This window comes from Natrix helvetica (genome assembly GCF_964273705.1).
Source record: "Natrix helvetica genome assembly, chromosome: 13".
Taxonomy (NCBI): domain Eukaryota; kingdom Metazoa; phylum Chordata; class Lepidosauria; order Squamata; family Natricidae; genus Natrix; species Natrix helvetica.
Window position 1 is genome coordinate 15,125,611 of NC_138557.1, and position 25,409 is coordinate 15,151,019.

The following is a 25,409-nucleotide window of genomic DNA, read 5'->3' on the forward strand; positions in this document are numbered from 1 at the left end:
TTTGTGAAAAAGGAAGAGTTTTTAAGAAGCCTGATTCCTGGCCACTCAACTTTCAAATAGGGATTTGGGGGGAAAAAACTGCTAGATATCATATGGTCTCCATCTGGATCAGTGTTTCTCAAACTTGGCGACTTTAAGTCCTGTGGACTTCAACTCCCAGAATTCCCCAGCCAGAAGATCTGGAGGATCAAACTGACCATGTTTTCTATAGCAAATCCTACCGTTTGGAATATTTCATAATGCAAGGGTTTGAAATTTAAAATTTGGCTCTAAAAATGCGCTTCATTTTAGAGCAATAGAAAAAGCTGAAATCAAAATCAACTGCTTCTAAACAATAAGTATAAAGCTTAAGCTATTGGCAGCTCAAGGATCCAGAATGAATTTATCTGAAGCTCTGCTTGTTGTTTTAAATTTATCTCTCTCTCTTCAGATGAAGACATGCACAAATAACGTATGTGGCAAACAGAGTACAGAAACATTTCTAAAATCCCACTGAAGAAAATGCTGACCTTCAGAGATGCAATAATTTGTATCCTCTGTTGTAAAAAAAGGATGACTTGTGCTTAGCAGTCTTCCTGATGTCAGTTTGGGCAGTACTTCGTGGAATCTGCAGTCCAGACAGCTGTTAAGAAATCATGTGGTTAAGAAGCTTGACATTGCAAAGGAATGTTGTATCGTAGTGTTTAAAAGATTGCTAACTGTATAAATAAATAGTGTTAACTGGAAGAGTGACATTTCAAATACTAACGTTCTTTCTAGCAGTCCACCAATGCAAATGAGTTCATCATTTCTGATAGAAAACTGACTTGAAAGGATTGCCAACATTCCCTCCGTTGCGATACAGTTTGTATTATGAAAGAAAGACTAATGAATTCCGCTGTCTTGAAGAACATACAAAGGTAGCTTAGGCAGGAATCAGGCCCCTTGTTCACCTAATTCAGGGGTGTCCAAACTTGAGAACTTTAAGACTTGTGGACTTCAACTCCCAGAATTCCCCAGCCAGCCATGCTGGCTGGGGAATTCTGGGAATTGAAGTCCACAAGTCTTAAAGCTCTCAAGTTTGGACACCCCTGACCTAATTAATTAATCTCTGTGCACCCAACTCACTAATACAGCAAGGCCGGGCAACTTACAATTTTATAAAAAGTGTTAAAAGCTTTAAAAACAATTTAAAAGATTAAAAGAACCAAGATGATGGACAGCCTGGGGGAGAATCCTCTCTACCCATCATCCACCCCCAATGTGGCAGACCATTGTCCGGGCCCAGGCCAAGGAACAGAGCCAAGCTTTTAGGCTCTTCCAAAAGACCAGGACTGGGGAGAGAGGACTGCTAAGAGAATATTTCAGAGGATGGATGCTGGAGCAGAAGAGGTCTCCTCTTCTGTGTCCCATCAGATGACATTCCTTCTTGGACAGTGCCTGCCACATTCAGAATAACAGAATAAATGATTTGGAAGGGACCTTGGGGGGTCTTCCAGTCCAAACCCCTGCCCAAGCAGAAAACATCTGGACAAATGACTGTCCAGCCTCTTCGTGAAAACCCCCAGTATTGGGGTACCCACAACTCCTGGACGGAAGTCCTTCCACTGGTTGATTATTCTCATTGTCAGGAAATTTTTCCTTAGTTCTAGATTGCTTCTCTCCTTGATTGGTTTCCATCCATTGTTTCTTGTCTTGCCTTCTAGTGCTTTAGAATATAAGTTGACCAGCTCTTCCCGTCTTCCTGGACCTGATGGGTTGCATAGATACGTTTCGTGAGAGGCAGTCCCTCAGATACGACGGATGGATTAATGGATGGGCCAATTGACCATCCACAAGTCATTGGCTGTTTTGTTCTGCTCCCCTAATGCCAACGTTGTATCTCTTGCAGGTGAGGTTTTGCAAGCAGTCACAGATCATGATATTCCCCAGCAGCTGGTGGAACGATTGCAGGAAGAAAAAAGAATAGAGGCCCAAAAGAGAAAGGAGAGGCAAGAAGCCCATCTCTATATGCAAGTACAGGTGAGTTTGGAGAAGAAGCTGCCTTGGATATTCTATGTCGTTTCTGCTCATTTTCCCTTCGTTGGACCTCTTTCTCTTTGTGATGCGGGGCAGGTTCTCCCCTTAAGACAGGGGTGTCCAAAGTTGGGAACTTTAAGACTTGTGGACTTCAACTCCCAGAATTCCCCAGCCAGCCATGCTGGCTGGGGAATTCTGGGAGTTGAAGTCCACAAGTCTTAAAGTTCCCAACTTTGGACACCCCTGCCTTAAGACTTAAATATAAGCCATGGAAGTTGATTTGATGTACAGTGGTAACTCGGTGGTCATTGTTAATTGGTTCTGGGAGGTTCAAGGAGTACCAAAAATGATGTGAGTGGCACATCAAGGAATAATGTGGTGAGTCACAAGGCAGCTGATACTGACATGTTCTAGCTTATGTCTTGAGTACCAAACAAATGATGGACAGAATTTTCACGTCAAAAGGTGTTGCGCACCAAATTCAATGAGTTTCAAAGCAGTTGAGTGCCAAGGAACCACTTCCTTGACTTACAACAATTCATTTAGCGACAGTTCAGTGTTACAATGCCACTGAAAAAAAAGTGATTTGCGGTTTTTCACACAATCATTGCAGTATCCCTGTAGTCACACGATCAAAATTCACATGCTCAACAACCGGTTATGATGGTTGCAGTGTTCTGGGATCATATGGCCCCCTTTTGCGACCTTCTGACAAGCAAAGTCAATGGGGAATCCAGCAACTCTTAACAAATGCAACGTTTCACTTCACAATGATGTCAAGAAAGGTCATAAAATGGGGCAAAATTCACTTAACAAATGTCTCACTTAGCCACAGAAATGTTGGGCTCAATTGTGGTGGTACCTCGAGCAGTACCAGCTCTTATCTTTATCCACGTTGGTGTTCTACAGCTTTTCTTCTCTCCAGCTGGCCTATGGAGAGCAGCAAATCTAAAGGCAGACTTTATGCGGTTTGATTGCTGTCTCCTCTCCTAGGCTATCTAGTCAGTTGAATATTTTCCTACGGTAGAAACTAAGCATCTGGGCTGTATTGTTTTTTCTTTTATGTTTACAGTATTTCAGAATTTATTTATTTTTTACAACCAGAGACCGGAACAAATAAAAATTCTAGAATAAAAGAATAAATAACAGATAAAATCCAGTCTGTCAATTGTGCATGGTCTAACTCAGTGTTTCTCAAAATTGGCGACTTTAAGTCCTGTGGACTTCAACTCCCAGAATTCCCCAGCGAGTTGAAGTCCACAGGACTTAAAGTCGCCAAGTTTGAGAAACACTGGTCTAACTGTACTAAAATCACAAGCCATAAACTGTGAGGCCTGTATTCAGTTTAATACTAAAAGGGAAAGGAAAAAGCAGGGCAAAAGTTTTGCTGCATTTCTTGTATAAAATAGCTTTGGTGGGTTTTAACAAGTGTTTCGGACAAATCCCCAGGGCTGCTGTGCAGAATCTGGCCACCTGCGCTGTAATTTCGGACTGTTTGTCCTTAAGCAGCCATTGGAGATAAGCAGTGTCGGAATGGCCAGGATACCTAGCCATTATTGGAAAGATATGTTTTTTTCTGAAAATCTCTGTAAAAGGAACATCAAAGGAGTATGTGATCAAAGGTCTCCACCTCTCCTCAGCCACAGGGACAGAAACGTTTATTTGCACTCATAATTGCCCTTAATACATGTAGCTCTCCTCCACATGCATTTGATGCTAAGGGGAACATAGTTAATATCGAACTAAGACTGGGTCAACGGGGAGAGTTAAAGCTACTTGATGTGTTTCAATCAATACTTGATAGGTAATAGTAAAGTTCCTCTCATTGTAGATACTGTGGGAGGAGAAGTAAGTTCGCCAACGATGGCCTAATATCAAGAGGAGACAGGAAAGCTCTCATGCCCATTAGTAAAGTTGATGTTTTCTGCACGAAATGTTTTTGCTGCGCATTAGTTAGTTTGAGACAGAATCCTTTTCCTTTCCAGTTATGGAGGATGGTGGCGGTTGGACTTGAAAGGCAGAGTCTACCTTGCCTCTTTCTGCCTGCCTCAGGGAGCCCCCTTGTGTCCAGGTGTTGCAAATGCCTGCAGAGGGCGGCCCCAATTCATTTGCACCTGCCAGGCAGTTTTCAGAGATTACAGGTAGTCCTCGACGTATGACCACATTTGAGGTCAAAATTTGTGTTGCTAAGTGAGATATTTTTAAAGTGAGTTTCGCCCCCATTTTACGACCTTTCTTGCCACGTCTGTTAAGTAAATCACTGTAGTTAAGTTAGTAAGACAATTGTTAACTGACTCTGGCTTCCCTATTGATTGGGCTGGTCAGAAGGTCTCAAAAGGACCCCGGGACACATGGAATGGTCATAAATATGAACCAGTTGCCTAGCATCTGAATTTTGATCACATGACTATGGGGGAAGGCTGCAATGGTCATGTATGAAAAACCGTCGTAAGTCATAACCTGGTTTCAGTCAATTCTGCTGAACGTAACTGAGTTACATGCCTGTTTAATTAAGCCATCATAAACAACCTTTAAAGAACCTATTTTTCAAATACAATTGATCAGCACACTATCAGCAGCATACTTCTTGCCCTTAGATTTCAACTGTTTTCTTAAAAACTGATACCATGCAATATATATAGTGTGCCGAACAACTGTATTTGAAAAATTGTGCTCTTAAAGGTTGTTTATGATGGCTTAACTAAACAGGCATGTAACTCAAGTTACATTCAGCGGAATGGACTGATAAGTCACTTGTGCCGTTGTAACTTTGAACTGTCACTAAAACGGTTGTAATTTGAGGACTATCTGTATGCCCTGCTAAGCAGAAGTTCACAAAAGGTGTTAGTTCTGTAATAATCAGACCATTTCAGAGTTAGATTGTAGTATCCCTCCCTCCCCCCCCCAAAAAAAATAGTTGAGAGAAACTAGAAGCTAGAGCACAAATGTTCGACTTCTAAAGTGCCCATCTTCTCCAGAGCTGGCTGGAGAATCCTGGGAGTTGAAGTCCACAAGTCTTAAAGTTGCCAAGTTTGAAGACCTCTGATCTAAGTGGAGAGATTGCCGAGGAAGGGATTATAAGAGAATAAGTTATGCTGGCTGGAGAATTCTGGGAGTTTTAAGTTCACAAGTCTTAAAGTTGCCAAGTTTGAAGGCCTCTGATCTAAGTAGAGAGATTTGCAGAGGAAGGGATTACAAGATACTACACTTGATCTTAGCCAAAAGGCCGAGAAGCGATATGGATTACAAGAGAATAAATTATGTTGGCTGGAGAATCCTGGGAGTTGAAATCCACAAGTCTTAAAGTCGCCAAGTTTGCGGACCTCTGCACTAACCCAATGCTTGTGTAATTTCAGATAGTAACAGAGGACCAGTTCTGTGGCCATCAAGGCAATGACATGTACGATGAAGAAAAAGTGAAGTACACAGTGTTCAAAGTCTTGAAGAATTCCACACTGACAGAATTTGTTCAAAATCTTTCCCAAACAATGGTGAGCGTTTGCAGGAGGAGGTAGCGGTTTAGTCCCTGACCTCTTTTTTTTTTTTGCATAGAATAATTTTATCATTTGGGCATTGAAAACCTGACAGTGATCTCGTAATGACTTATATTTTTCCAGTCAGCATGTTTGTTTGCTTTTTAAAAAAATTTGTAGGGCTTCCCGCAAGATCAGATACGGTTGTGGCCGATGCAAGCGCGAAGCAATGGGACGAAAAGACCGGCCATGTTAGACAATGAAGCTGATGGCAATAAAACTGTGAGTGCACATCAGAGAGGAAATATGACTTCTGAAATCTTGTCCGATTCCAAATGAGTTCATTTCACTTATTCTAGGGGTCACGTGATAGCAGTCTTCCAATATCTCAGGGGCTGCCACAAAGAAGAGGGAGTCAAGGTATTCTCCAAAGCACCTGAGGGTAGAACAAGAAGCAACGGGTGGAAACTAATCAAGGAGAGAAGCAACGTAGAACTCAGGAGAAATTTCCTGACAGTTAGAACAATTAGACAGTGGGACAACTTGCCTCCAGAAGTTGTGAATGCTCCAACACTGGAAGTTTTTAAGAACAGATTAGATAACCATTTGTCTGAAATGGTATAGGGTTTCCTGCTTAAGCAGGGGGTTGGACTAGAAGACCTCCTAGGTCCCTTCCAAATATTCTATTCCATTCCATTCTATTATATTCTTCATTATTCCACAGTTGTCTAAGATAAATACATAACATTTTGCACAGGTAAAATTCTGTTTTGAAAAGTGCATGACAAAAATTAGTTCATTTTTTAAAAAAAAAATTCCAAGGAACCTAAATAATATTTTAAATTTACATATGCTCTAGATTGAGAGCCAATATAGCTAAGTCTAGAAATCAGGAGATTGTGAGCTCTAGTCCCGTCTTAGGTGTAATAGTAGTTGGACCTAGGAAGAATGCCAGGATATAAATACTTGACAAGACAAAAATTCAAAATCCAGAGCCCTACATTAGACTAGCTAATCAAGGCCGTCCTCCCCCAAGTTATAGCAAAATTTTGAGTCCATGTTTCTGCTAATCCAGTGCAACATTGAATTATTAAAAATACTTTAAACCTGCTTTTCTTCACTTATGCATATGTAATATTATCTGTTCCTTCCTCTGACTATGTTGCACTTATTGCTTATTTCCTTCTCCTTTATTAATCGCTCACAGATGATTGAGCTCAGCGACAATGAAAACCCATGGACAATATTCCTTGAAACAGTAGATCCAGAAATGGCTGCTACGGGAGCAACATTACCCAAGTTCGACAAAGACCGTAAGTCCCGTGACTTGCAAGTTTCAGGCCAAAGTGAGTAATACGGCCATCTTCCATTCCATAGAAAAGTCAGCATTTTAGATTGTAGGATTTCAAAGCTGCTTGTATTGATGAAATGTATTCTGACCTAGGCTTCCTGATAAAAAATACATGCTTACTCCCCAAAACCCTCTTTTTATTTTAAAGGCTGTGATCTCATTCACAGCCCATAATGAGTCACAAATAGTTTGTAAAGAGTCCGACAGTAGTCTGCCAAAGTCTTTCGGGCTAAGGCTGATAAGCACCCACCTTTACCTTCCTTGAAACGCTGCCAAAGGCCTAATTGGCAATTAGTTTGGCAAGGCCACACGGAGCAAAGAGTCAAAACAGAGCTTCAGAATGTAAACTGACCAGAATGAACGAAGCTCCCTGCCAATCATCTCCAAGCCTTACTCCCGAGTCACCCTTTTTGTCTTAACTGATCTTGCCTTCTGGCAGCTCTGCGCATGCGCGCACTGGGAACAGGTTTCCCCCTGTTCCTCTGCCTCGCTGATGCCTGACTCTGGAGGCTCCAGAAGCAGCACATAACTCCCAGATGGCCCTGGCCCCCTCTCTGCCTTAGACGCAGAGCCCCCGTCTGAGCCTTCCCCTGACTCCAGGAGTGGCCCATGTTCCTCCCCAACCTCCTCACTGTCCGACTCTGCTGCCAGCTCCACAGGCCACCGGCGGACCACAACAAAATGATGGTTTCCTTGTATGAATTGTTTCTTCCCCAACTAAGATGAACCAGGTTATCTGGAGGTCCTAACAAAAAGAAACGTTGGCCAATCCATTGAAGTCCTAGGAAATCTAACGCAGCGTTTCTTAACTTGGGCAACTTTAACATGCTTGGACTTCAACTCCCAGAATTCCCCAGTCAGCCATGCTGGCTGGGGAATTCTGGGAGATGAAAGTCCATACATCCTTAATTTGGCTTGGGAATTGAAGTCTGCACATTTTAAACTGCTGTGGTTGAGAAATACGGGTCAAAAGGAGCCTTGTGGATACCCCCCCCCCTTTTGACCCCCAGTTCCAGATTGGCAGCCTCTGAAGCCCCCCCACCCCCACCTCCCAAATGTATCCTGAACACCGGGGGAACAGTTTCATGCCCCTTTAAAACAAGAATTAGGACAGGGTCCTCAAACTCCTGCTGATTGACACCTTCATGAAGTTTGAAATTGAAATCATGGCTGCTCTTGCTGGTAATTGGGCAATGCAATCCTGGGTGATAGTATCTCACCGTGCTGGTTGGGGGATTCTGAAGAATTGTAGTTGCCATTAGGCACATCACCTTCAGGACTAGGGGATGGTGCAGAGCTCCATATAGCGACCCTCTGATTGACCCCCAAATGGCTTTGGATCATTGTTTTGATCATCGGCCATTTATCAACCCCTTGGATTCTCCTGCTGACCCTGAACTAGATTAATAGTGTGGTGTAAACCCTAAAAACAAGCTTAAACCAGTTTTATTTTCCTTTTAAGATGAGAGGAAAGAAGGAAGGGACATTCTTTAATTGATTATTTAACTGCATGATAGTACCGAGACTGATGAACTGAAAAGATATGAAAAGTTGGATTTTGATCAGTCAATGGACTAGTCCTGGCTCTTGTCTCCGTCTGTCGCAACATGATTTGTTTTAAACAAATATTTTTAAGATTGAATAAATGTACTGTACTTTGATCGAAAGTACAATTAAGATTGGCTATATGGCTGATTTATTAATCACTTGAGAAAAGGATAAAACAACAATCCAAATCATTAAATACCAAACATTTCTCTTATTATATTTTTACATTGCACAAAATATAATCAGTTGAGATATATACAAAATCAGCTCAGGCACAAATGGAGATTTTGTTCTTCTCTGAAAATTGTCTTTGCTTTCTTGTAGACGATGTGATGCTGTTCCTGAAAATGTATGATCCAAAGACACGAAGTTTGAATTATTGTGGACATATCTACACACCTATATCCTGCAAAATACGTAAGTTTGGGATGTTTTTGTCACTCCTAAGGAGTCCCCTAAGAATTGTGTTAATCCAAAAGAAAAAGAAAATATTCCACCCCACATATTATGCTTTGCATAATAGAATTCTGTAGTTTCAGATTATATATTTGTCTGAACTCGTTAAATATAGGATAGCAGACATGACCTCATCTGTGAAGGTGAGAGAAGCTAATTTGAGCTATAGTTTTGATCTCTGAGCTAAACCACAACATTAGGTAATTAAAGTGATTTCTAGATGCAATATTTTTCCATAGAAGCAGAAGTTGCAATATGTATATATATTTTTTCTGTTCTTCCTCCAAAGGTGACTTGCTGCCAGTTATGTGTGAAAGAGCAGGATTTCCCCAAGAATCTAATCTTATCCTCTATGAGGTTTGGGCCATTTATTTACTTTTTCCTTAAAAGTAGAATTATTCTTTGCGACATTTATCTTGGAGGGAAAAATAGGCTGAATGTTATGAAATATTGTCAGAGTGAATGAATGTCTTTACAGCAAAATAAACTTTAAGCAATCCAAATATGAACACATTTCTTTAAAATGTGTCTTCATTAGTTGGATCAAATTGCAAGGTTTGGCAGTTTTTCCAAATAATGTTCCAATCAACGATTTGAATTTTTTTCAAGGAGAGTTTTTTTTTTTTTAAATAGCATAATGAAATGCATCTTGTAACAATTCATTTGAAAAATCGGTCATTTTGCGTAGTAAAACTTGGCATAGAGATTAGTGCATTTGAAGTTTTAGGGCTGTTGGGAAAATCAGACGTAGCAAATTATTTGAGTTTGAAATGAGTTGCTGTGGCCTCAGGAAAGCATTTCAGTACTTCCAGATCCCTGTGGACAAGAAACCACTGAAGCTACAACTGATGTCCTGCTATACTACACCTTCTATAACAGGGCTCTCCAACCTTGGCCATTTAAGACTTGTGGACTTCAACTCCCAGAATTCCCCAGCCAGCCATGTTTTAAGTCCACAAGTCTTAAAATGGCTAAGGTTGGATTCGCAGACTCAATTGATTTCTTTTATCTAAAATTGCTGTTTTCAGATCAGCACAAAGTAATTTCTCTGAATGTGGCCAACTTTTGTCACACTGTGTAGAGAATTAGGCTGGTTTTAACTGCCCACTAATCCGCCACTAATAGTAAATACATTATTTTGTCTGGGGGTTTTTATTTTTGTTTTTAATGCTTTCATTTATAATGCTGGGCTATAACCATAATAAAAATCCCATTGATAGTTCCACATCCTGGAAGTATTCACTGCCCTCTCCACAGACCAGTAAGGTTAGGCAGCTGTTGTACTACTTCCTGTGAAATTGAAATAGCCACTTCGAACTCTGAACAATTGTTTTGCATCCAAAACATTTTACACTCCCCTAGAAAAGTTGTCATTTATGTCTAGAACTAATGTGCTAACACATAACAAGAGCTCTATCATTAAGTATCTATTGCTCTCCTCTTGTTGTGAGTGCTGCTTGTGGACAGGAGATGTCTCTTCATTATTGCTTGTGGAATTTTATCTCCAAATTGGCATTTAGGACTAGCCCTAGTAACTTACCTACTATTGATTTCAAGTCCTGCAATGTTATGCTGTCCGTGGAGTGGGATAGGAAGCTACAGCTGGTGTAAAACACTCGGCTAGGTTGCTAAAGTGTTGCTTTAAGGCAGGGCTGGGGAACCGAAGGCCCTTTTAGGACTTGTGGACTTCAATTCCCATGCTGGCTCAGGAATTCTGGGAGTTGAAATCCACAAGTCGTAAAGGAGCCCTCGTTCCCCCACCTCTGCTTTAGGGGAACTGCAATGCCAAGCTAAATTCAAGTTCCTTATATCCTTCCCCTTGAAGGTATCATAAGTGCTGTGTCCAAATTTTACAAGCCTCTGGGGCAAACTGAGATACAGCTGTTCATCCAGACCTTCGGTTAAATTTGGGGTACTAATAGCTAATGATCTGCGATAAAAGAGTCTCTCTCTTTTATTTAGAGGTTGGAAAAATTATAAATAGTTCTACTGCAAATAGTTGCAATGTGCTGTTATGCTCGCTGCTTGGGAATTGTTAAGGGATCTGCAACACAGAGGAGCAAAAACTAAAAAGATGTTTCAGAGTGGTTGTGGTTGCCATGCTGTCCCGACAACTTTGCAAATTAAGCATTTTCTTAAAATTCATACACGTTTTCCTGAAATCACGCAATTATTGTGTGGACTTAGGAAAACATGTAAATTTGGGAAGACAACAAGACACCAATGAGCAAAGCTCTGAAGCCCCCTTCAAGTGTCCCCATCCAGCAACATCAGCAAAAGGGAGCGTGTTGAAAAGGGGGTCAGAGGGAGCCCAGTGCAATTTTAAGTGCAGCAATGAGTTAGAAACTGTATTCAATGTTGCTGGATCCAATCTGAGTCTGTCACTCCGGCCAGAGGTTTCATCTTCTGACTTCCAAACTTTTTGGAGCCCATCATCAGGAATGTCTTTCTCACCAGAATGTGTGCACAGAAAGAGAAGTTCCCTCTCCCTCCCTACCTACTGTATTTCTCCCTCTATCCCTCTATCTACCTACCTACACACTCTCTCACTCTCTCCCTACCTACCTACTGTATTTCTCCCTCTCTTTCTATCCCTCTACCTACCTACTCTCTCTCTCTCTCCCTACCTACCTGCCTACTGTATTTCTCTCTCTATCCCTCTATCTACTTACCTACACACACTCTCTCTCTCTCCCTACCTACTGTATTTCTTCCTCTCTCTCTATCTATCCCTCTACCTACCTACTCTCTCTCTCCCTCCCTATCTACTGTATTTCTCTCTCTATCTACCTACCTACACACTCTCTCTCTCCCCCTACCTACCTACTGTATTTCTCCCTCTCTCTATCTATCTATCCCTCTACCTACCTACTCTCTCTCTCCCTACCTGTCTACTGTATTTCTCTCTCTCTTTCCCTATCTACTGTATTTCTCTCTATATATATATATCCCTCTACCTACCTACCTACACACACACTCTCTCTCTCTCTCCCTACCTACCTACCTACTGTATTTCTATCCCTCTACCTACCTACTCTCTCTCTCCCTCCCTATCTACTGTATTTCTCTCTCTATCCCTCTATCTACCTACCTACACACTCTCTCTCTCTCCCTACCTACCTACTGTATTTCTCCCTCTCTCTCTATCTATCCCTCTACCTACCTACTCTCTCTCCCTACCTCTACTGTATTTCTCTCTCTCTTTCCCTATCTACTGTATTTCTCTCTCTCTCTCTCTATCCCTCTACCTACCTACCTACACACTCTCTCTCTCTCTCTCTCTCTCCCTACCTACCTACCTACTGTATTTCTTCCTCTCTCTCTATCCCTCTACCTACGTACTCTCTCTCTCCCTCCCTATCTACTGTATTTCTCTCTCTATCCCTCTATCTACCTACCTACACACACTCTCTCTCTCTCCCTACCTACCTACTGTATTTCTCCCTCTCTCTCTCTCTCTCTCTCTCTATCCCTCTACCTACCTACTCTCTCTCTCCCTACCTGTCTACTGTATTTCTCTCTCTCTCTCTCTCTCTCTCTCTCTCTCTCTCTCTCTCTCTCTCTCTCTCTCTCTCTATACTCCGATGCGTCTTATACTCTGAAAAACATGGTATTTGTAAAAATAATTATAGAGACTAATGATCAATAGACAAATGTTAAATAGCAATTATAAGAATGTATATTTGTGAATGAATTTGAAAGGGAAAAATAAAAAAACTTTAATTCAAAAAAAAGAAAGAGAAATTCCCTGAAGATGGGCTCCAGCATGAGTCCGAAAGCTCAGAGGGCTAAACCTCTGGTTCTGGTGACTGATTCAGATTGGATCCTGGAACACTATCCTGGAACACCACGTGCATTAGCCTTTTTTCATGCATTCAATATCCTCAGATAAATAAAGGCAGCTTTGTGGCACATGGAAAAACTTAACTCATTTTTAATATTGCATAGCGTACTGGTAATCCTTGACTTACAACCACTCTTGAGATTAGATTTTCTGTTCTAAATTGTTGCGGTTGTAATAACAATTTGTTCTGCAACAATTTTTACTTCAGTCACAAGTCGAGTCACCCTAGTTGTTAAGCGAATCACATGGTTGTAATAAACATTCCTTTGCCTCAGTTAGTCTGTATAATTAAAGTTCTGCCTTAGCTTTTTGCAGTGTTTCCACCCAAGAATGATCCCTTTGAAAACAAGGATAATATTTGACAATATTTTCATCAGAAAAAGTCATGCCATAAACAAATTTGTCATTGGTATAAGAGCCTTAGTTGGTTCTAATGAAGCAGAAAAACAGGCAAACCTCTAAAAATGAATCACACCCTCAGTAGCTACTTAGAGCTGAAAATAAAAATACTCAAGCCTTCCTTCATCAGATTTATTGAAAGGGAAAGAGGAATTGGGTTACAGAAATCTTGGCAACTACCTTTCCTTTAGTACCAATTTTAAGTCCATTACACCAGAAGATGATCTGTGCTTGTAACTGCACAAACCCCCATTTCTTTTTCTAGGCTGTGAGAAGCCTATCATAAAATATTATTAAAAGAGATTTGCAGAACCACAGAGGCTAATCTCCCCCCCCCCCCTTTGTTCTTTTCAAAATAGAAATCACATCGATCCCTAAGAGCCAATGTCAGAATACATTTCTTAGTGTTCATAACTCAAAAGTTATCTTCAGGGCTTAAAGAACATTTTTATCCTTAAGGAACAGTGATTAAACATCCAGTAGGACGCAGAATACTGATGTGTACTGTGGCTACTTAAACAAAAATATCTGATTTTTTTCATTTAGGATTGAAAATGAACGATTTCTCCTTAATTATGACTTCTGATAACTGATCTAACTAATCCCTTAATTTCTTGGGTTTGTTTCCCCCCAGGAAGTTAAACCGAATTTAACGGAGAGAATTCAAGACTATGATGTTTCCCTCGACAAAGCTCTTGACGAACTCATGGACGGTGACATCATCGTATTTCAAAAGTAGGCTTGCAAACCGTTTTTCTGCAAGGGCTCTGACAATTTTAATCCCAGGTTCCCCCAACAGAATGTCCCTTGGACGTGTATAACTTCAGCTTCCATAGCCCCCCCAGCAGCCCAAATCAATATGGATTCCAACACATCTGAATCCACCACTAGCTTAAGAGAAAACTGGGTTAAATCCGGGATGGGATATGCAAAACGTTTACAATTTAAACCACCTAAGTTTAAAACAACTACTTTCTAGGCTGGAGTGCAGGGGAGGGGGCGGGAGGGGGAGAGAAGGCACCTCATATTCCATGTGATTTAGAATGTTCCATTGGAGGGGGCGGGAAGGGTTACCAGAAAGAAGCCTTTATACCCTCCTTTGTGTTTGTCGCGGGACAAAGGTAGGCTGTGTGTGAGTTCTGCCTCCCATCGAATGTAATTTCTTATAGCAGAAATTCATAGGGCTGGAAGGGACCTTGGAGGTCTTCTAGTCCAACCCCTTACTCAAGACAGGAGACCTTATACCCATGATTGCGAACCTATAGCACTCGTGCCCGAAGTGGCACTTAGAGCCATGTCGCCTGGCACATGTGGCGTCGGCTGTTCCTCTTCCGGGTTCCTGGCACGCATGCGCACACGACAATCAGCTGGCCTTTGTGCCTCCGGCAGTGCTGGAAACTGGAAGAGCTGGTCTGTGAGCATGCGCGCTGGCAGCTGATCGGCACATGCACATGTGCGGCAGTAACCGGAAGAGTTGCCAGCCGGCGTGCATGTGCGTGCCGAAAACCAGATGTAAATTTTTCAGCGCGCGCATGCCCCTGGGCAACTCCTCTTCCTGGTTGCGCCCCAGACGAGCGCACACATGAAGTGCTCCCTTTTCAGCACTTGGTACCGAAAAGGTTCACCATCACTGCCTTATACCATTCCAGTCAAATGATGTTCCCATCTTTTCTTGAAAACCTCCAGCAATGAGGTTTTTTTGCCCCTTAATTATTCAAAGTTTAATAACATTTAAAAATGGTCTTCGTTGTCAATCTTTTGATACTTAAGTGATGGAGGCAGCATATGTAAACTACTACTGCTTTTAATATTGTGACCTCAGTACAAAAACTGAAGGAGTAATGGATTTGTTTCAAAATTCTTACCTACTACGTAGTGAAACACTCCCAACATTTCTCAAATTTCATTCTAGTGGGATGCAGTTTACTTTAAATACTCTGGTGGAGCATTCTAAGTGAGGTCTTTACTTAAAACAAAATCTTCATCCCATTTTGCTTGTAATCTGTTGGAGTTTTAGTTGAGTAATCTACTGTGTTGGCTGGCTACAATTTGTAATTGCAATTATTTTTTGTGAAATTCTTTCAAAAACAGTTCACTCTCATTTTTGCTCTTTTTTTAGCATGTGTGCATTATTTTAGTAGTTCATTGTTAGAAATTAGGGTTAGGGATAGCTCTTGTTTAACCAAAGAGCTACAGATTTTCATCATCCTTTCATTGTTTCAGCAATTTTTAATTAATTATTTTTTTGTTCTTGCTTACAAGGGATGACCCCGAAAACGACAACAGTGAATTAGCAACAGCAAAAGAATACTTCAGAGATCTCTACTACCGAGTCGATGTCATCTTTTGTGATAAAACTATCCCTAATGATCCTGGTTTTGTGGTCACGTTGTCCAACAGAATGAATTATTTTCAGGTACTTATTCCTTTCTCGTAATGTGGTATGGAGCAGTGGTGGGATTCAAAATTTTTTTACTAGCGGTTGTGTGGGCGTGACTTGGTGGGCATGGCAGGGGAAGGATACTGCAAAACCTCCATTTCCTCCTGATCAGCTGGGACTCCGATCAGCTTGGACTCAGGAGGCAGAGAATAGATGGGGGCGTGGCCAGTCAGAGGTGGTATTTGCCAGTTCTCTGAACTACTCAAAATTTCTGTTACCGGTTCTCCAGAACGGGTCAGAACCTGCTGAATAGCAGCTCTGGTATGGACTAAAATCATAATGTTTAAACCCATAACTCTGGGAGGGAAGCTGTTCCACTGTTTACCCAAATGCAGCTCACTTTCTCTTCTCCTCCTCCTCCTCAACCACCACCACTACCTCCTCCTCCTCTTCTTCTTCTCCTCCTTCACCACCTCCTCCTCCTCTTCTTCTCCTTCTTCTTTTTCTTCTTCTATCTTCTTCTTCTCCTCCTCCTCCTCAACCACCACCACTACCTCCTCCTCTTCTTCTTCTCCTCCTCCTCCACCACCACCTCCTCCTCTTCTTCTTCTCCTTTTTCTTCTTCTATCGTCTTCTCCTCCTCCTCAACCACCACCATTACCTCCTCCTCCTCTTCTCCTACTCAACCACCACCCCCTCTTCTTCTCCTCCTCCTCCTCCTCCTTCTTTTTCTTCTATCTTTTCAGGTCGCAAAGACCGTGGCTCAAAGGCTTAATACGGATCCTATGCTGTTGCAGTTCTTCAAGTCCCAAGGGTAAGAGACGTTGGTCAAATACATCATCTGGTTCATGTGGTAATGTAGATTCTGAAAACTTACAAATGGCGAGAGATGACATCTCCCATGTATTCCTGAGGCCAGAAATCTCCAGGGTAGAATCCTGGGTTTGGGGAGGGAAAGCCAGTTGTGAACAGAAGATAATTTGCAGCATTTTGCATAGCTGGAAATTTCCTATCAGATTCTTTGGATTTCGTTTCGTGCTGCACCATAAGTCTGTGTTTTAGATCCTGGTGCAATTGACATTCTGGTTAAACATTCTTTCCAAGTTGCTCAATCTTCATCATGAACCAACATGCATACTTTTTTTTAAGAGCAGGGTTTTTTAAAGATACGATTTCCACAAGATGGTAAACACCTGTAGATTCTGTAAAACCTTTATATAGCAATAGCACTTAGACTTACAGTATATACCGCTTCACAGTGCTTTATAGCCCTCTCTAAGCAGTTTGCAAAGTCAGCATCTTGCTCCTCAACTATTTGCGTCCTCATGTTACTGACTTCAGAAGGATGGAAGGCTGAGTCAACCTTGAGCCGGTCAGGATCGAACTCCTGGCAGTCGGGCAGAGGTAGCCTGCAATCCTGCATTCTAACAACTGCACAACCACAGTTCCCTCTCTTTATTCTTAAGGGCAGGGAGAAATCATAGTGGATATCTAACAGAGTATATTAAAAGACGGATTAAAGTGGGGGGGGGATCCAATTAAAATGCTGTGCAGAAAGTATTTTAAAGTGAGATTTCTTTCCCCCCCTCCCCCTTGTCTGTCTGTCTCTTCTCTGTCTCTGTCTGTCTGTCCGTCTGTCTGTGTCTCATTTTTAGTTACAGGGATGGTCCTGGTAACCCTCTTAGGCATAATTATGACGGAACTTTAAGAGATCTCCTGCAATTCTTCAAACCCAGACAACCTAAGAAACTTTATTATCAGCAGGTAAGGAGCTTCTGTTACTTCTGCAAGAAGGTACAATTGGCTCGTTTTTCAGTATGAATAAACTGGTGCCTTTTTCCTCCCTAACTCTCCGTAGCTTAAAATGAAAATCACAGACTTTGAAAACAGGAGAAGTTTTAAATGCATATGGCTCAACAGCCAATTTAGGGAAGAGGTAAGCCCTTTCATCTGTTGTGTTCAGAATGATCAAATAGCAAGTTTTTAAATTCACATCCTTAAATTCATGTCTTATAAATTACAAAAGGTTTACTCATTCCAAAATTCCATTAATAGTAAAGTATTTGAGGAACAAATCAGAATTTTTATCTACGGGTAGGGATTTGTTGTTGTTACTTAGCTTTTCAGCACCATACAGACCCTATATTTAATTTGTTTTTAATAAGGGGTAATTAATATTGTTATTGTATATACGGTTTTAGCTTTTGTCTGTACACCGCCCCGAGTCCCCTCGGGGAGAGGGGGCGGTCTATAAATTTAATAAATAAAATAAAAACCAACTGAAGAATTGCTCGGTAGTGTTCTAATTTCACAAAGCTCTTTATTCGCATAAAGGTGCAGTCAATTAACAAACTGTTTGTTTGTTAGTTCAATGTATATGCTGCCCATCTTACTAGCCAAAGCTTTTTGATACAGCATTTTTTCTTCTGAAAACCCTATTGGATACATAGAACATTATTAGTGATTCTGTTGCCTTATCAAATAAACTTGATAGGTTTTAGCATTTGTATATAACCCGAGAGCTTGTTCCTTCTAATTTTAAGTTCCTTTTGCATCTTACAGCAATTAATTATTGGCTTCTGCTTCTCTCTCTCTCTCTCTCTCTCTCTCTCTCTTCCCCATCCCATCCCCCCCACTTAACTTTTTTTTAGGAAATAACACTATATCCAGATAAACATGGATGTGTGCGAGACTTACTAGATGAATGTAAAAAAGCTGTAGAACTTGCTGAAAGAGGTTCAGGGAAATTAAGGCAAGTGTTTTCTTTATTTAATTAAATGGGTCCCTTCCCCACCCACCCACCCCCCGAGATCCACAGAAAGTAGAAAGCATACTTAAACCAATTAGGAAAGCCAAACCTTAATTTGATTACCAATTTGAAACGTTTTTATTCCTTATCATTACTGGGCTCTGTTTATCAATTGTAAAAATGCATGGCAAGCCAGATTTGAATGCATCTTCTTAAAAGTCACCTTGCCTCCTGCGCGAGGTAGTTCTGACGAAAGAAACGGAGCTTCCCCAGGAGCTCAGTTGTGAGTTTCCGAGTATTCTTACACCGTCTTTCTCTCGTTAAGGCTGCTAGAAATCGTAAGCTACAAAATCATTGGTGTCCATCAGGAGGATGAATTACTAGAGTGCTTATCTCCAGCAACCAGTCGGACATTTCGAATAGAGGTCAGTGACGAGACAATGTCAAGCATGACTTCCCTTTCATGACTGCGTCTCTTCTTTGAATTTAACCACAGGGCGCTTTGTTTTTGTTTTGTTTTTAAATATATTTTTATTATTTTTACATTTAAAACAATGCAATACCGCGGAGTCGGAGTGACCATACATTCACATTATGTACAGCTAGTTTCAACCATTAACAGTTAATCTACTTAATACATTGTATGTCCTTCTGTTCAATCACAATATATACATTTGTTCCAGTCTTGTCATCTTGTCTTATACCAATCATAAAATCTGTTCCATACTTCAAAATATTCTGATTCCCCTTTGTTTTTAAGTTCCAAAGTGAGCCTATCTGCTTCTGCACAGGCCAACACTTTTCTGATTGTATCAAGCTCTGATGGTGTATTTTCTTTTTTCCAATACTGTGCATAGGTTATGCGCGCTGCAGTTAGTATATGTATAATTAAATAAAGTGTATCTTTCTTAAACCCCTCCGGTATTATGCCTAGGAGAAAAGTTACTGGTTTAAACATAATTTGTTCTCCCACCATTTGTTCTAACCACGATTGAATCATTTTCCAATATTTTTTTGCCTCATTGCACGTCCACCACGTATGATAGAAAGTGCCTGGTGTTTTTTTACACTTCCAACAATTTGGGGCCAGATTTTTGAACATTTTGGAAAGCCGTGCTGGGGGGAGATGCCATCTGTAAAACATCTTATAAAGATTTTCTTTATAAGGGCGCTTTGTTTGATGTTTGGTTTAATGCACAATCCAGGCTATTACGGCTTGTTCAATAAACCATAGTCAGAATTCCCATTTCCTCATGCTGCACTTGAGAAAATCAATTAATTCCCAATGGGTCCCACTACTACGTTTATGGGGCCCTGAGGCCCAAGTATGCAAAGAGACAAGATGGGAAATTACCATATTTTCGGAGTATGATACACCTCCCCCCCCCCCAAAAAAAGTGGATGAAAATTTAGGTGCGCCTTACAGACTGAATACAGGCGTTTTTGTGCCCCCAAGCCTTCTACGCATCATGTTTTCACCCTCCCCAACCCCCAGAAGCACTCTTCAGTGCTCCGCACAGCCCCATTTCACAAAAACATACAATACAATAATACAATACAATAGTAGAGTTGGAAGGGGCCTTGGAGGTCTTCTAGTCCAACCCCCTGCCTAGGCAGGAAACCCTATACCGTTTCGGACAAATAGCTATCCAACATCTTCTTAAAGACTTCCAGTGTTGGGGCATTCACAACTTCTGGAGGCAAGCTGTTCCACTGATTAATTGTTCTAACTGTCAGGAAATTTCTCCTCAGTTCTAAGTTGGTTCTCATGCCTGTTCGTGGCCTGCAGAGGGCTTCTGGGAGGCCGAAAATCCGATGCACGGAGGCCAAAAACTATTTTTTTTCTTGTTTTCCTCCTGTAAATTTAGGTGTGTCTTATAGTCCGAAAAATGCTGTACTTTTACTAGGAAACGTTGGGACTTGGGTGAGGTGATCTCCTCCTGCAGGCCTCACTGAAATGATCAACCGTAATAAAGCTGCTTCAGGAGAATTGTTGTCAGATTTGTGTTGCTCAGCCTCAACTTCAAGATGTATGGACTTCAACGTCCAGAATTCCCCAGCCAGCCCAGCATGGTGGCTGGGGAATTCTGGGAGTTGTACTCCATACACCTGTGTGTTTTGTATTAATTTGATTTCAGTAGCAGGGGGGCTTGTTTGGTTTATCTGCCTCACGGACCAAAATCCTTCGACCGGATCTGAACTGATCCAATAGATCTGACATTGCAACCCGGGAGCCCTTTAAAGAAAAAAGGAGGACTTTCCCCTCTTAAAATGGGGAAGGGGGCAAGGAGGAAAGTTGCTGTTGAGTTTTTTTCCAGGAGTCATCAGTTCTCAAACTGTAGCATAATTGCTCTCTCCAGTCCATTTGATTGATTGGATGGGCAAGTAAGCTTCTGATATCATCATCTTCAGCGGCTAGAAATTACCAGAATTAATAAATATTGTAAAGGATAAAAAAGTTAGTTAGTTTAGTATATTGTCATTGCACCTCATACCACGAAATTAAATGCCATCTAAATGACAGTCTTCCTAATCATCACATTGCATTGATCTTTCTTGCTGTAGGAAATTCCTTTGGACCAGGTAGAGCTCGATAAGGAGAATGAGATGCTAATTACAGTGGCTCATTTCCAGAAAGAGGTTTTTGGAACATTTGGCACCCCTTTCTTGCTAAGGATACACCAGGTGGGTTCTGTGTAGACTGTGGTTGCGTTGAGTCCATGTTACCGAAAGAGAAATTTTGCTGCACTGAAGACCAAAACTGATGGATGGTCTTCCCAAACCAGTGGCTATCAACTCTCACAAATTTCACATTATTGTTCACTCCATCACAATTTTTAGTCAGCATCCTTGGGTGGTAAACTTAGTGTGCAAGCATAGGTGTGCATGAATGTTTATAAATGTGCACACACAACTGTTCAACTTTTATACAGTACATGCACACAAAACAGGCTTTTAGCATTGTCAAGCATCATCTCAGATGTATAAAATAGACCTAAAACTACAGTTAACTAGCAGAATATATGCCTGATAGACTTTTTAACGTGCTAGAATTAATGTCCTGTATCTCTGGAATTCTGATGTTTTTAGGGAGAGCATTTTCGAGAAGTGATGAAGAGGATTCAGACGGTCCTGGACATCCAAGAGAAGGAATTTGAAAAGGTATTGATGTGAAGTAGGACATCTGTTACTTTGCAAAGGATGGTGGGTGTTAGAATTGGCATGAGAGTGAGGTAGAAGAAAAGGGTGTTCCTTCTTTTCATTTGCTTCATTAAATCTGTAAGGACCTCACCTTCCCCCTCCACAAAGCTCTCACTTACATTCTTTGGAATAAAACTGCCTAGAATTGCTTTGTAAATGTAAATACTTATAATATTCTATGTTTAAAATGTTGGATTTTGTATTGGAGATGTAAAAAAACAGTCAGGTTTAATACAAAGGAAAACATGGATAGAGGCCAGAATTATAACCATAAGTCATTGTGGCTGTAAATTGAGGTATCAAGATGCTGGACTTGTCGGCTGGAAAGCCAGCAGCCCAGGTTCGAGACCCCAGCGCCATGTGATGGGGTAAGCTCCAGTCCTCACCTCAGCTCCTGCCTATCTAGCCATTCGAAAACATGTAAATGCGAGAAGATCAATAGGTACCACATTAGTGGGAAGGTAACAGCGCTCCGTGATGTCATGACCGCGGAAACATCTTCGGACAGCGTTGTTGCCCCTAAAGTTGGCAACAACTAGTGGAATAAAATTTGCATGGACTCTTCTTAATGACAACACAGTCATTAAGCAAATCATTTTCCCCCAATGGGCATTTTGTTTGCTGGAAACGATAGGAAAAAAACCATGGCAAATCGCGGTCTCTGGGATGCGGCAAATGGGCATAAGAGTGAGCCAGCTGCCAAACACCCAAAATGTGATCCTGTGGCCACAGAAGGGGTCTCCAGCTGTCAATAATTGTAAAAATGGGTCATAAGTAGCTTGAGGGATGGGGGGGAGAGGAATCTGTCATAACTTTGAATGGTAGTTAAGGACTACCTGCATTTCTCTTACTTCTGATTCCCCCGTCCCCCCAAAAAAGTTGAAAGCAGATACTTCTTGGGGACTTCCAAATGCTTTGCCTCCACTTTTGGGGGTTTGGGAGGGCATAGGTCACAACCAGACTGTCGGCTGTAGGATGCTTGAGAGCCTCCACTGCCAGACCAACCTGGGACACTGCGACCGTCATAAATATGAGTCAAGTGCCAAACATCTGAATTTTCATCACATAACCAGGGGCATGCTGCAATGGACATGTCAGCCACTTTTTTCAGTGCTGTTTTAACTTCAAACAGTCATTAAATGAACTGTTATAAGTCAGGGACCACCTGTACTTGCTTAATAAAGTCACAACCTTGGAGACCCAGAGGTCCCCCCCCCCCCCCTGCTTTTTCCCCTTTGCCAACTTCTCTCTGGCCCTAATTCCCACCAAGCCGGTAATTGGGGGAAATATCTTTCTAAAAATCCATGGAGATTCTCAGTCATCCAGGCTGGTTGTCCCAAAGGTGCTTCCACCCCCACCCCCAAAGAGGCAACTGGACTTTCTGGGTTTTTTTTTTTTTTTTTTTTTTTTTTTTTTTGTAATAAAATTTTATTGGTTTTTCAAAATTTATAGGGAAAAGGGTAAATGGACAGGTATACAAATTTTGGCAGTTGCAAAGTGTGTGAGGCCCCCCTCCCTCCATACCCATAGCGTACATTTATATATAATGCATTAGTATATAATTGATTATAATCAGCATATTAGTTCTATTATTAAATTCAATCAAATTAAACATTACAATATAAAATCCAAATATAATTCCATTTTCACTTTCGGTCAGTTTATAATAATATGATTTTCATATTTATTTCTGTGATCTGAGTCTTCTTGCTATTGCCCCATCTCCCTCCACTGGCAGAGCTCTGGCCCCTCCCGTGTCCTGCGTGTCCGTTGTAGTGTCTGGTGGTTTCTCTAGGAGTGTTTTATTTTTTTCCATAAAGGCCTGCGCCTCTATGGGTGAATTAATTCTGATTCTTGTCTCCTCCCAGAATATCAGCATACCTTCAGGCATCAACCATCTAAACCACACCCCTTTCTGGTATAATTTATTCGCTAATTGCGAATAATTTTTTCTTTTTTCTCTAATCTTCTTAGGGATCTGCTTCAGAATGGTTATCTCCATATCATGATATGTCAATGCTTGCCCCCTTTGTACACCCAGAATTTCATCTCTTGTGGTTTTTCTAAGGAATTTAATGTGAACCTCCCTGGGTAAATTGTGTGTTCTAGCATAAGCTGAGTTCACTCTATAAACCAGATCTATATCCCACCCCATCTGTTGTTTTTCTTTGTGTGTATAGTCAGCCAGAATGTTTGTCATGATGTCCCTTATATTTTCCCCATCTTCCTCTATAACATTTTGAAATCTAAGATAATAGGACATTCTCTCAAATTCTAATTTCATCTGTTGGATGTCAAGATCTTTGTTCCCTTTCTGCACAGCTTCCACCACCCCCCTCACCTCCTCCACCCCCCCTTCCACAAGATTCAGTCTTTGTGAGTTCTTATATATTTGGGCTTGATTTTCTTTAATTTCATCTTTCATTTCCCTTAACTGTTTCTTGATTTCCTCCTGGCCCTGTAGGATTTGTTGAAGCATTTGTTGAAAGTCCATCTCTGTAGTCTTATGTTGCATCAGTTCTGTTATCTTTGACTGTGTGGCTGGACTGGATGTTGCGGATGTTGGAGCAGAAGTGGCAAAGCCAGGTTTTCCAGGAGGGGGTCTTTTAGATGCCATCCTTTATAACGTTAAAAGTTCAGTCCAAATATGAAGTAAGCAATTAGAAAAGAAGGGTAGCCAGGTGAATCCGGGAGCAGAATAACCAGGCAGAAGAGAATCTCTCCAATAAGTCTGGCAATAGATAGAAAATTTCCCCTAGAAGGTTAAAAAAATACCAATCCACAAGAGGTTCCTCTGGGAGACACGGAGACAAAGACCGGAAGCCTGAATTTTAAAGGTGGAGTCAGGTTTCAGAGTTCATAAAGACAACGGAAGTGTGCCATCTTGCCCTGCCAGTTTTGGGCACAGAGGCGTAACAAAGTTTTAAAAAGTTCCAAAAGTCCTCAAATCATTGTAATATGTAAAGTTAAATTGAAAAGAAAATCATCTCAGCCTAAGTGAGGCTTCATTCGTTGGCTCTCCCCCCTCCTCCTTCCCCGGGGGCTGAGAGCAAAATTGTTTCTTGCCGCTTGTCCAAGGGGGGGGGGAAAACCCCCCTCCCTCCAGCCGCACCTCCAAAATGCTCCGAAAGTTGTTTTAAAGTTTTAAAAGCTGAATCAAATCTTCATGCGAAGTAAGGGATGAAGAGAGAGGCAACCTCACCGCACCGCAGCTGCTTCCTTCAATTGTAGCATTCTCCAGTCGGCTTGTAGCGAGGCGCGAGGCGTGGAAACGCGATGCGCCCTCCGAGCTTGCTCCCCGGTGCCTTGGGCGCGCGAGAGAGCCCCCGCCGGCTGCCGCCGCTGCAGGAGACCTCCGCGATGCCGCCCCTCCGGCAGGACCCCTCTGCGGGGTGTCCTGTGCCCCCCAAGGAGTGGGGAAGCCCACCGGGGAGCCGGAGCGGGCAAAGAGCTGCCCGTCGCCGCCGCCGCCGGAACCGGAACTCGACTTTCTGGGTTTTTTTGAAGACGTTTCGCTTCTCATCCAAAAAGCTTCTTCAGCTCTGGAGAAGAGAAGTGAATGGATAAGAAGGACATTTCGCTTCTCTTGGATGAGAAGCAAAACATCTTCAAAGAAAAAAACAGAAAATCCAGTTGCCTCTTGGGAGGGGAGGGGGGGAAGCATCTTTGATCTCTCTAAAAGTTTCCTGTTTTCTCCCGCCTTGTACTCGTCCCTAATTTTTGTGGCAGTCACTATAGTCACTGAAGTGCGGTAAAGAAATATTCTGTTGTGTGTCTTTTTCTCTTTAAAGTTTAAGTTTGCTATTGTAATGATGGGCCGGCACCAGTATCTTAATGAAGACGAATATGAAGTGAACTTGAAAGATTTTGAGCCCCAACCCGGTGAGGGTCCATTTATCTTCATTTGGGGGCTGGGTGGGGCTGGGATGTGTGCGTCTGTATATGAGTGTCTGTGTTGTGTTGTATGTGCTCTTCAAACTAAGTGGGAGCTACTTCAGGTTGAAGGTGGA

General features: G+C 41.7%; 1 protein-coding gene across 3 annotated transcripts in view; it reads left to right on the forward strand.

Moving 5' to 3' along the window:
• The window catches only part of USP7 (ubiquitin specific peptidase 7), a 101,989-nt gene that overhangs the window by 74,368 nt on the left and 2,212 nt on the right, over nt 1-25,409 (forward strand). The window contains exons 15-30 of one of the 3 annotated variants that reach the window (XM_081966006.1): nt 1,871-2,001; nt 5,355-5,489; nt 5,652-5,753; nt 6,679-6,817; nt 8,695-8,787; nt 9,116-9,183; nt 13,704-13,804; nt 15,332-15,485; nt 16,196-16,263; nt 17,111-17,213; nt 17,308-17,385; nt 18,101-18,201; nt 18,524-18,623; nt 20,764-20,883; nt 21,289-21,360; nt 25,191-25,281. In XM_081966006.1, coding sequence (XP_081822132.1) covers nt 1,871-2,001; nt 5,355-5,489; nt 5,652-5,753; nt 6,679-6,817; nt 8,695-8,787; nt 9,116-9,183; nt 13,704-13,804; nt 15,332-15,485; nt 16,196-16,263; nt 17,111-17,213; nt 17,308-17,385; nt 18,101-18,201; nt 18,524-18,623; nt 20,764-20,883; nt 21,289-21,360; nt 25,191-25,281 — 1,656 coding nt within the window. Of the gene's footprint in view, nt 1-1,870; nt 2,002-5,354; nt 5,490-5,651; nt 5,754-6,678; nt 6,818-8,694; nt 8,788-9,115; nt 9,184-13,703; nt 13,805-15,331; nt 15,486-16,195; nt 16,264-17,104; nt 17,214-17,307; nt 17,386-18,100; nt 18,202-18,523; nt 18,624-20,763; nt 20,884-21,288; nt 21,361-25,190; nt 25,282-25,409 lie in introns of all 3 variants that reach the window. The other 2 variants (XM_081966005.1, XM_081966007.1) reach the window with 2 other exon arrangements.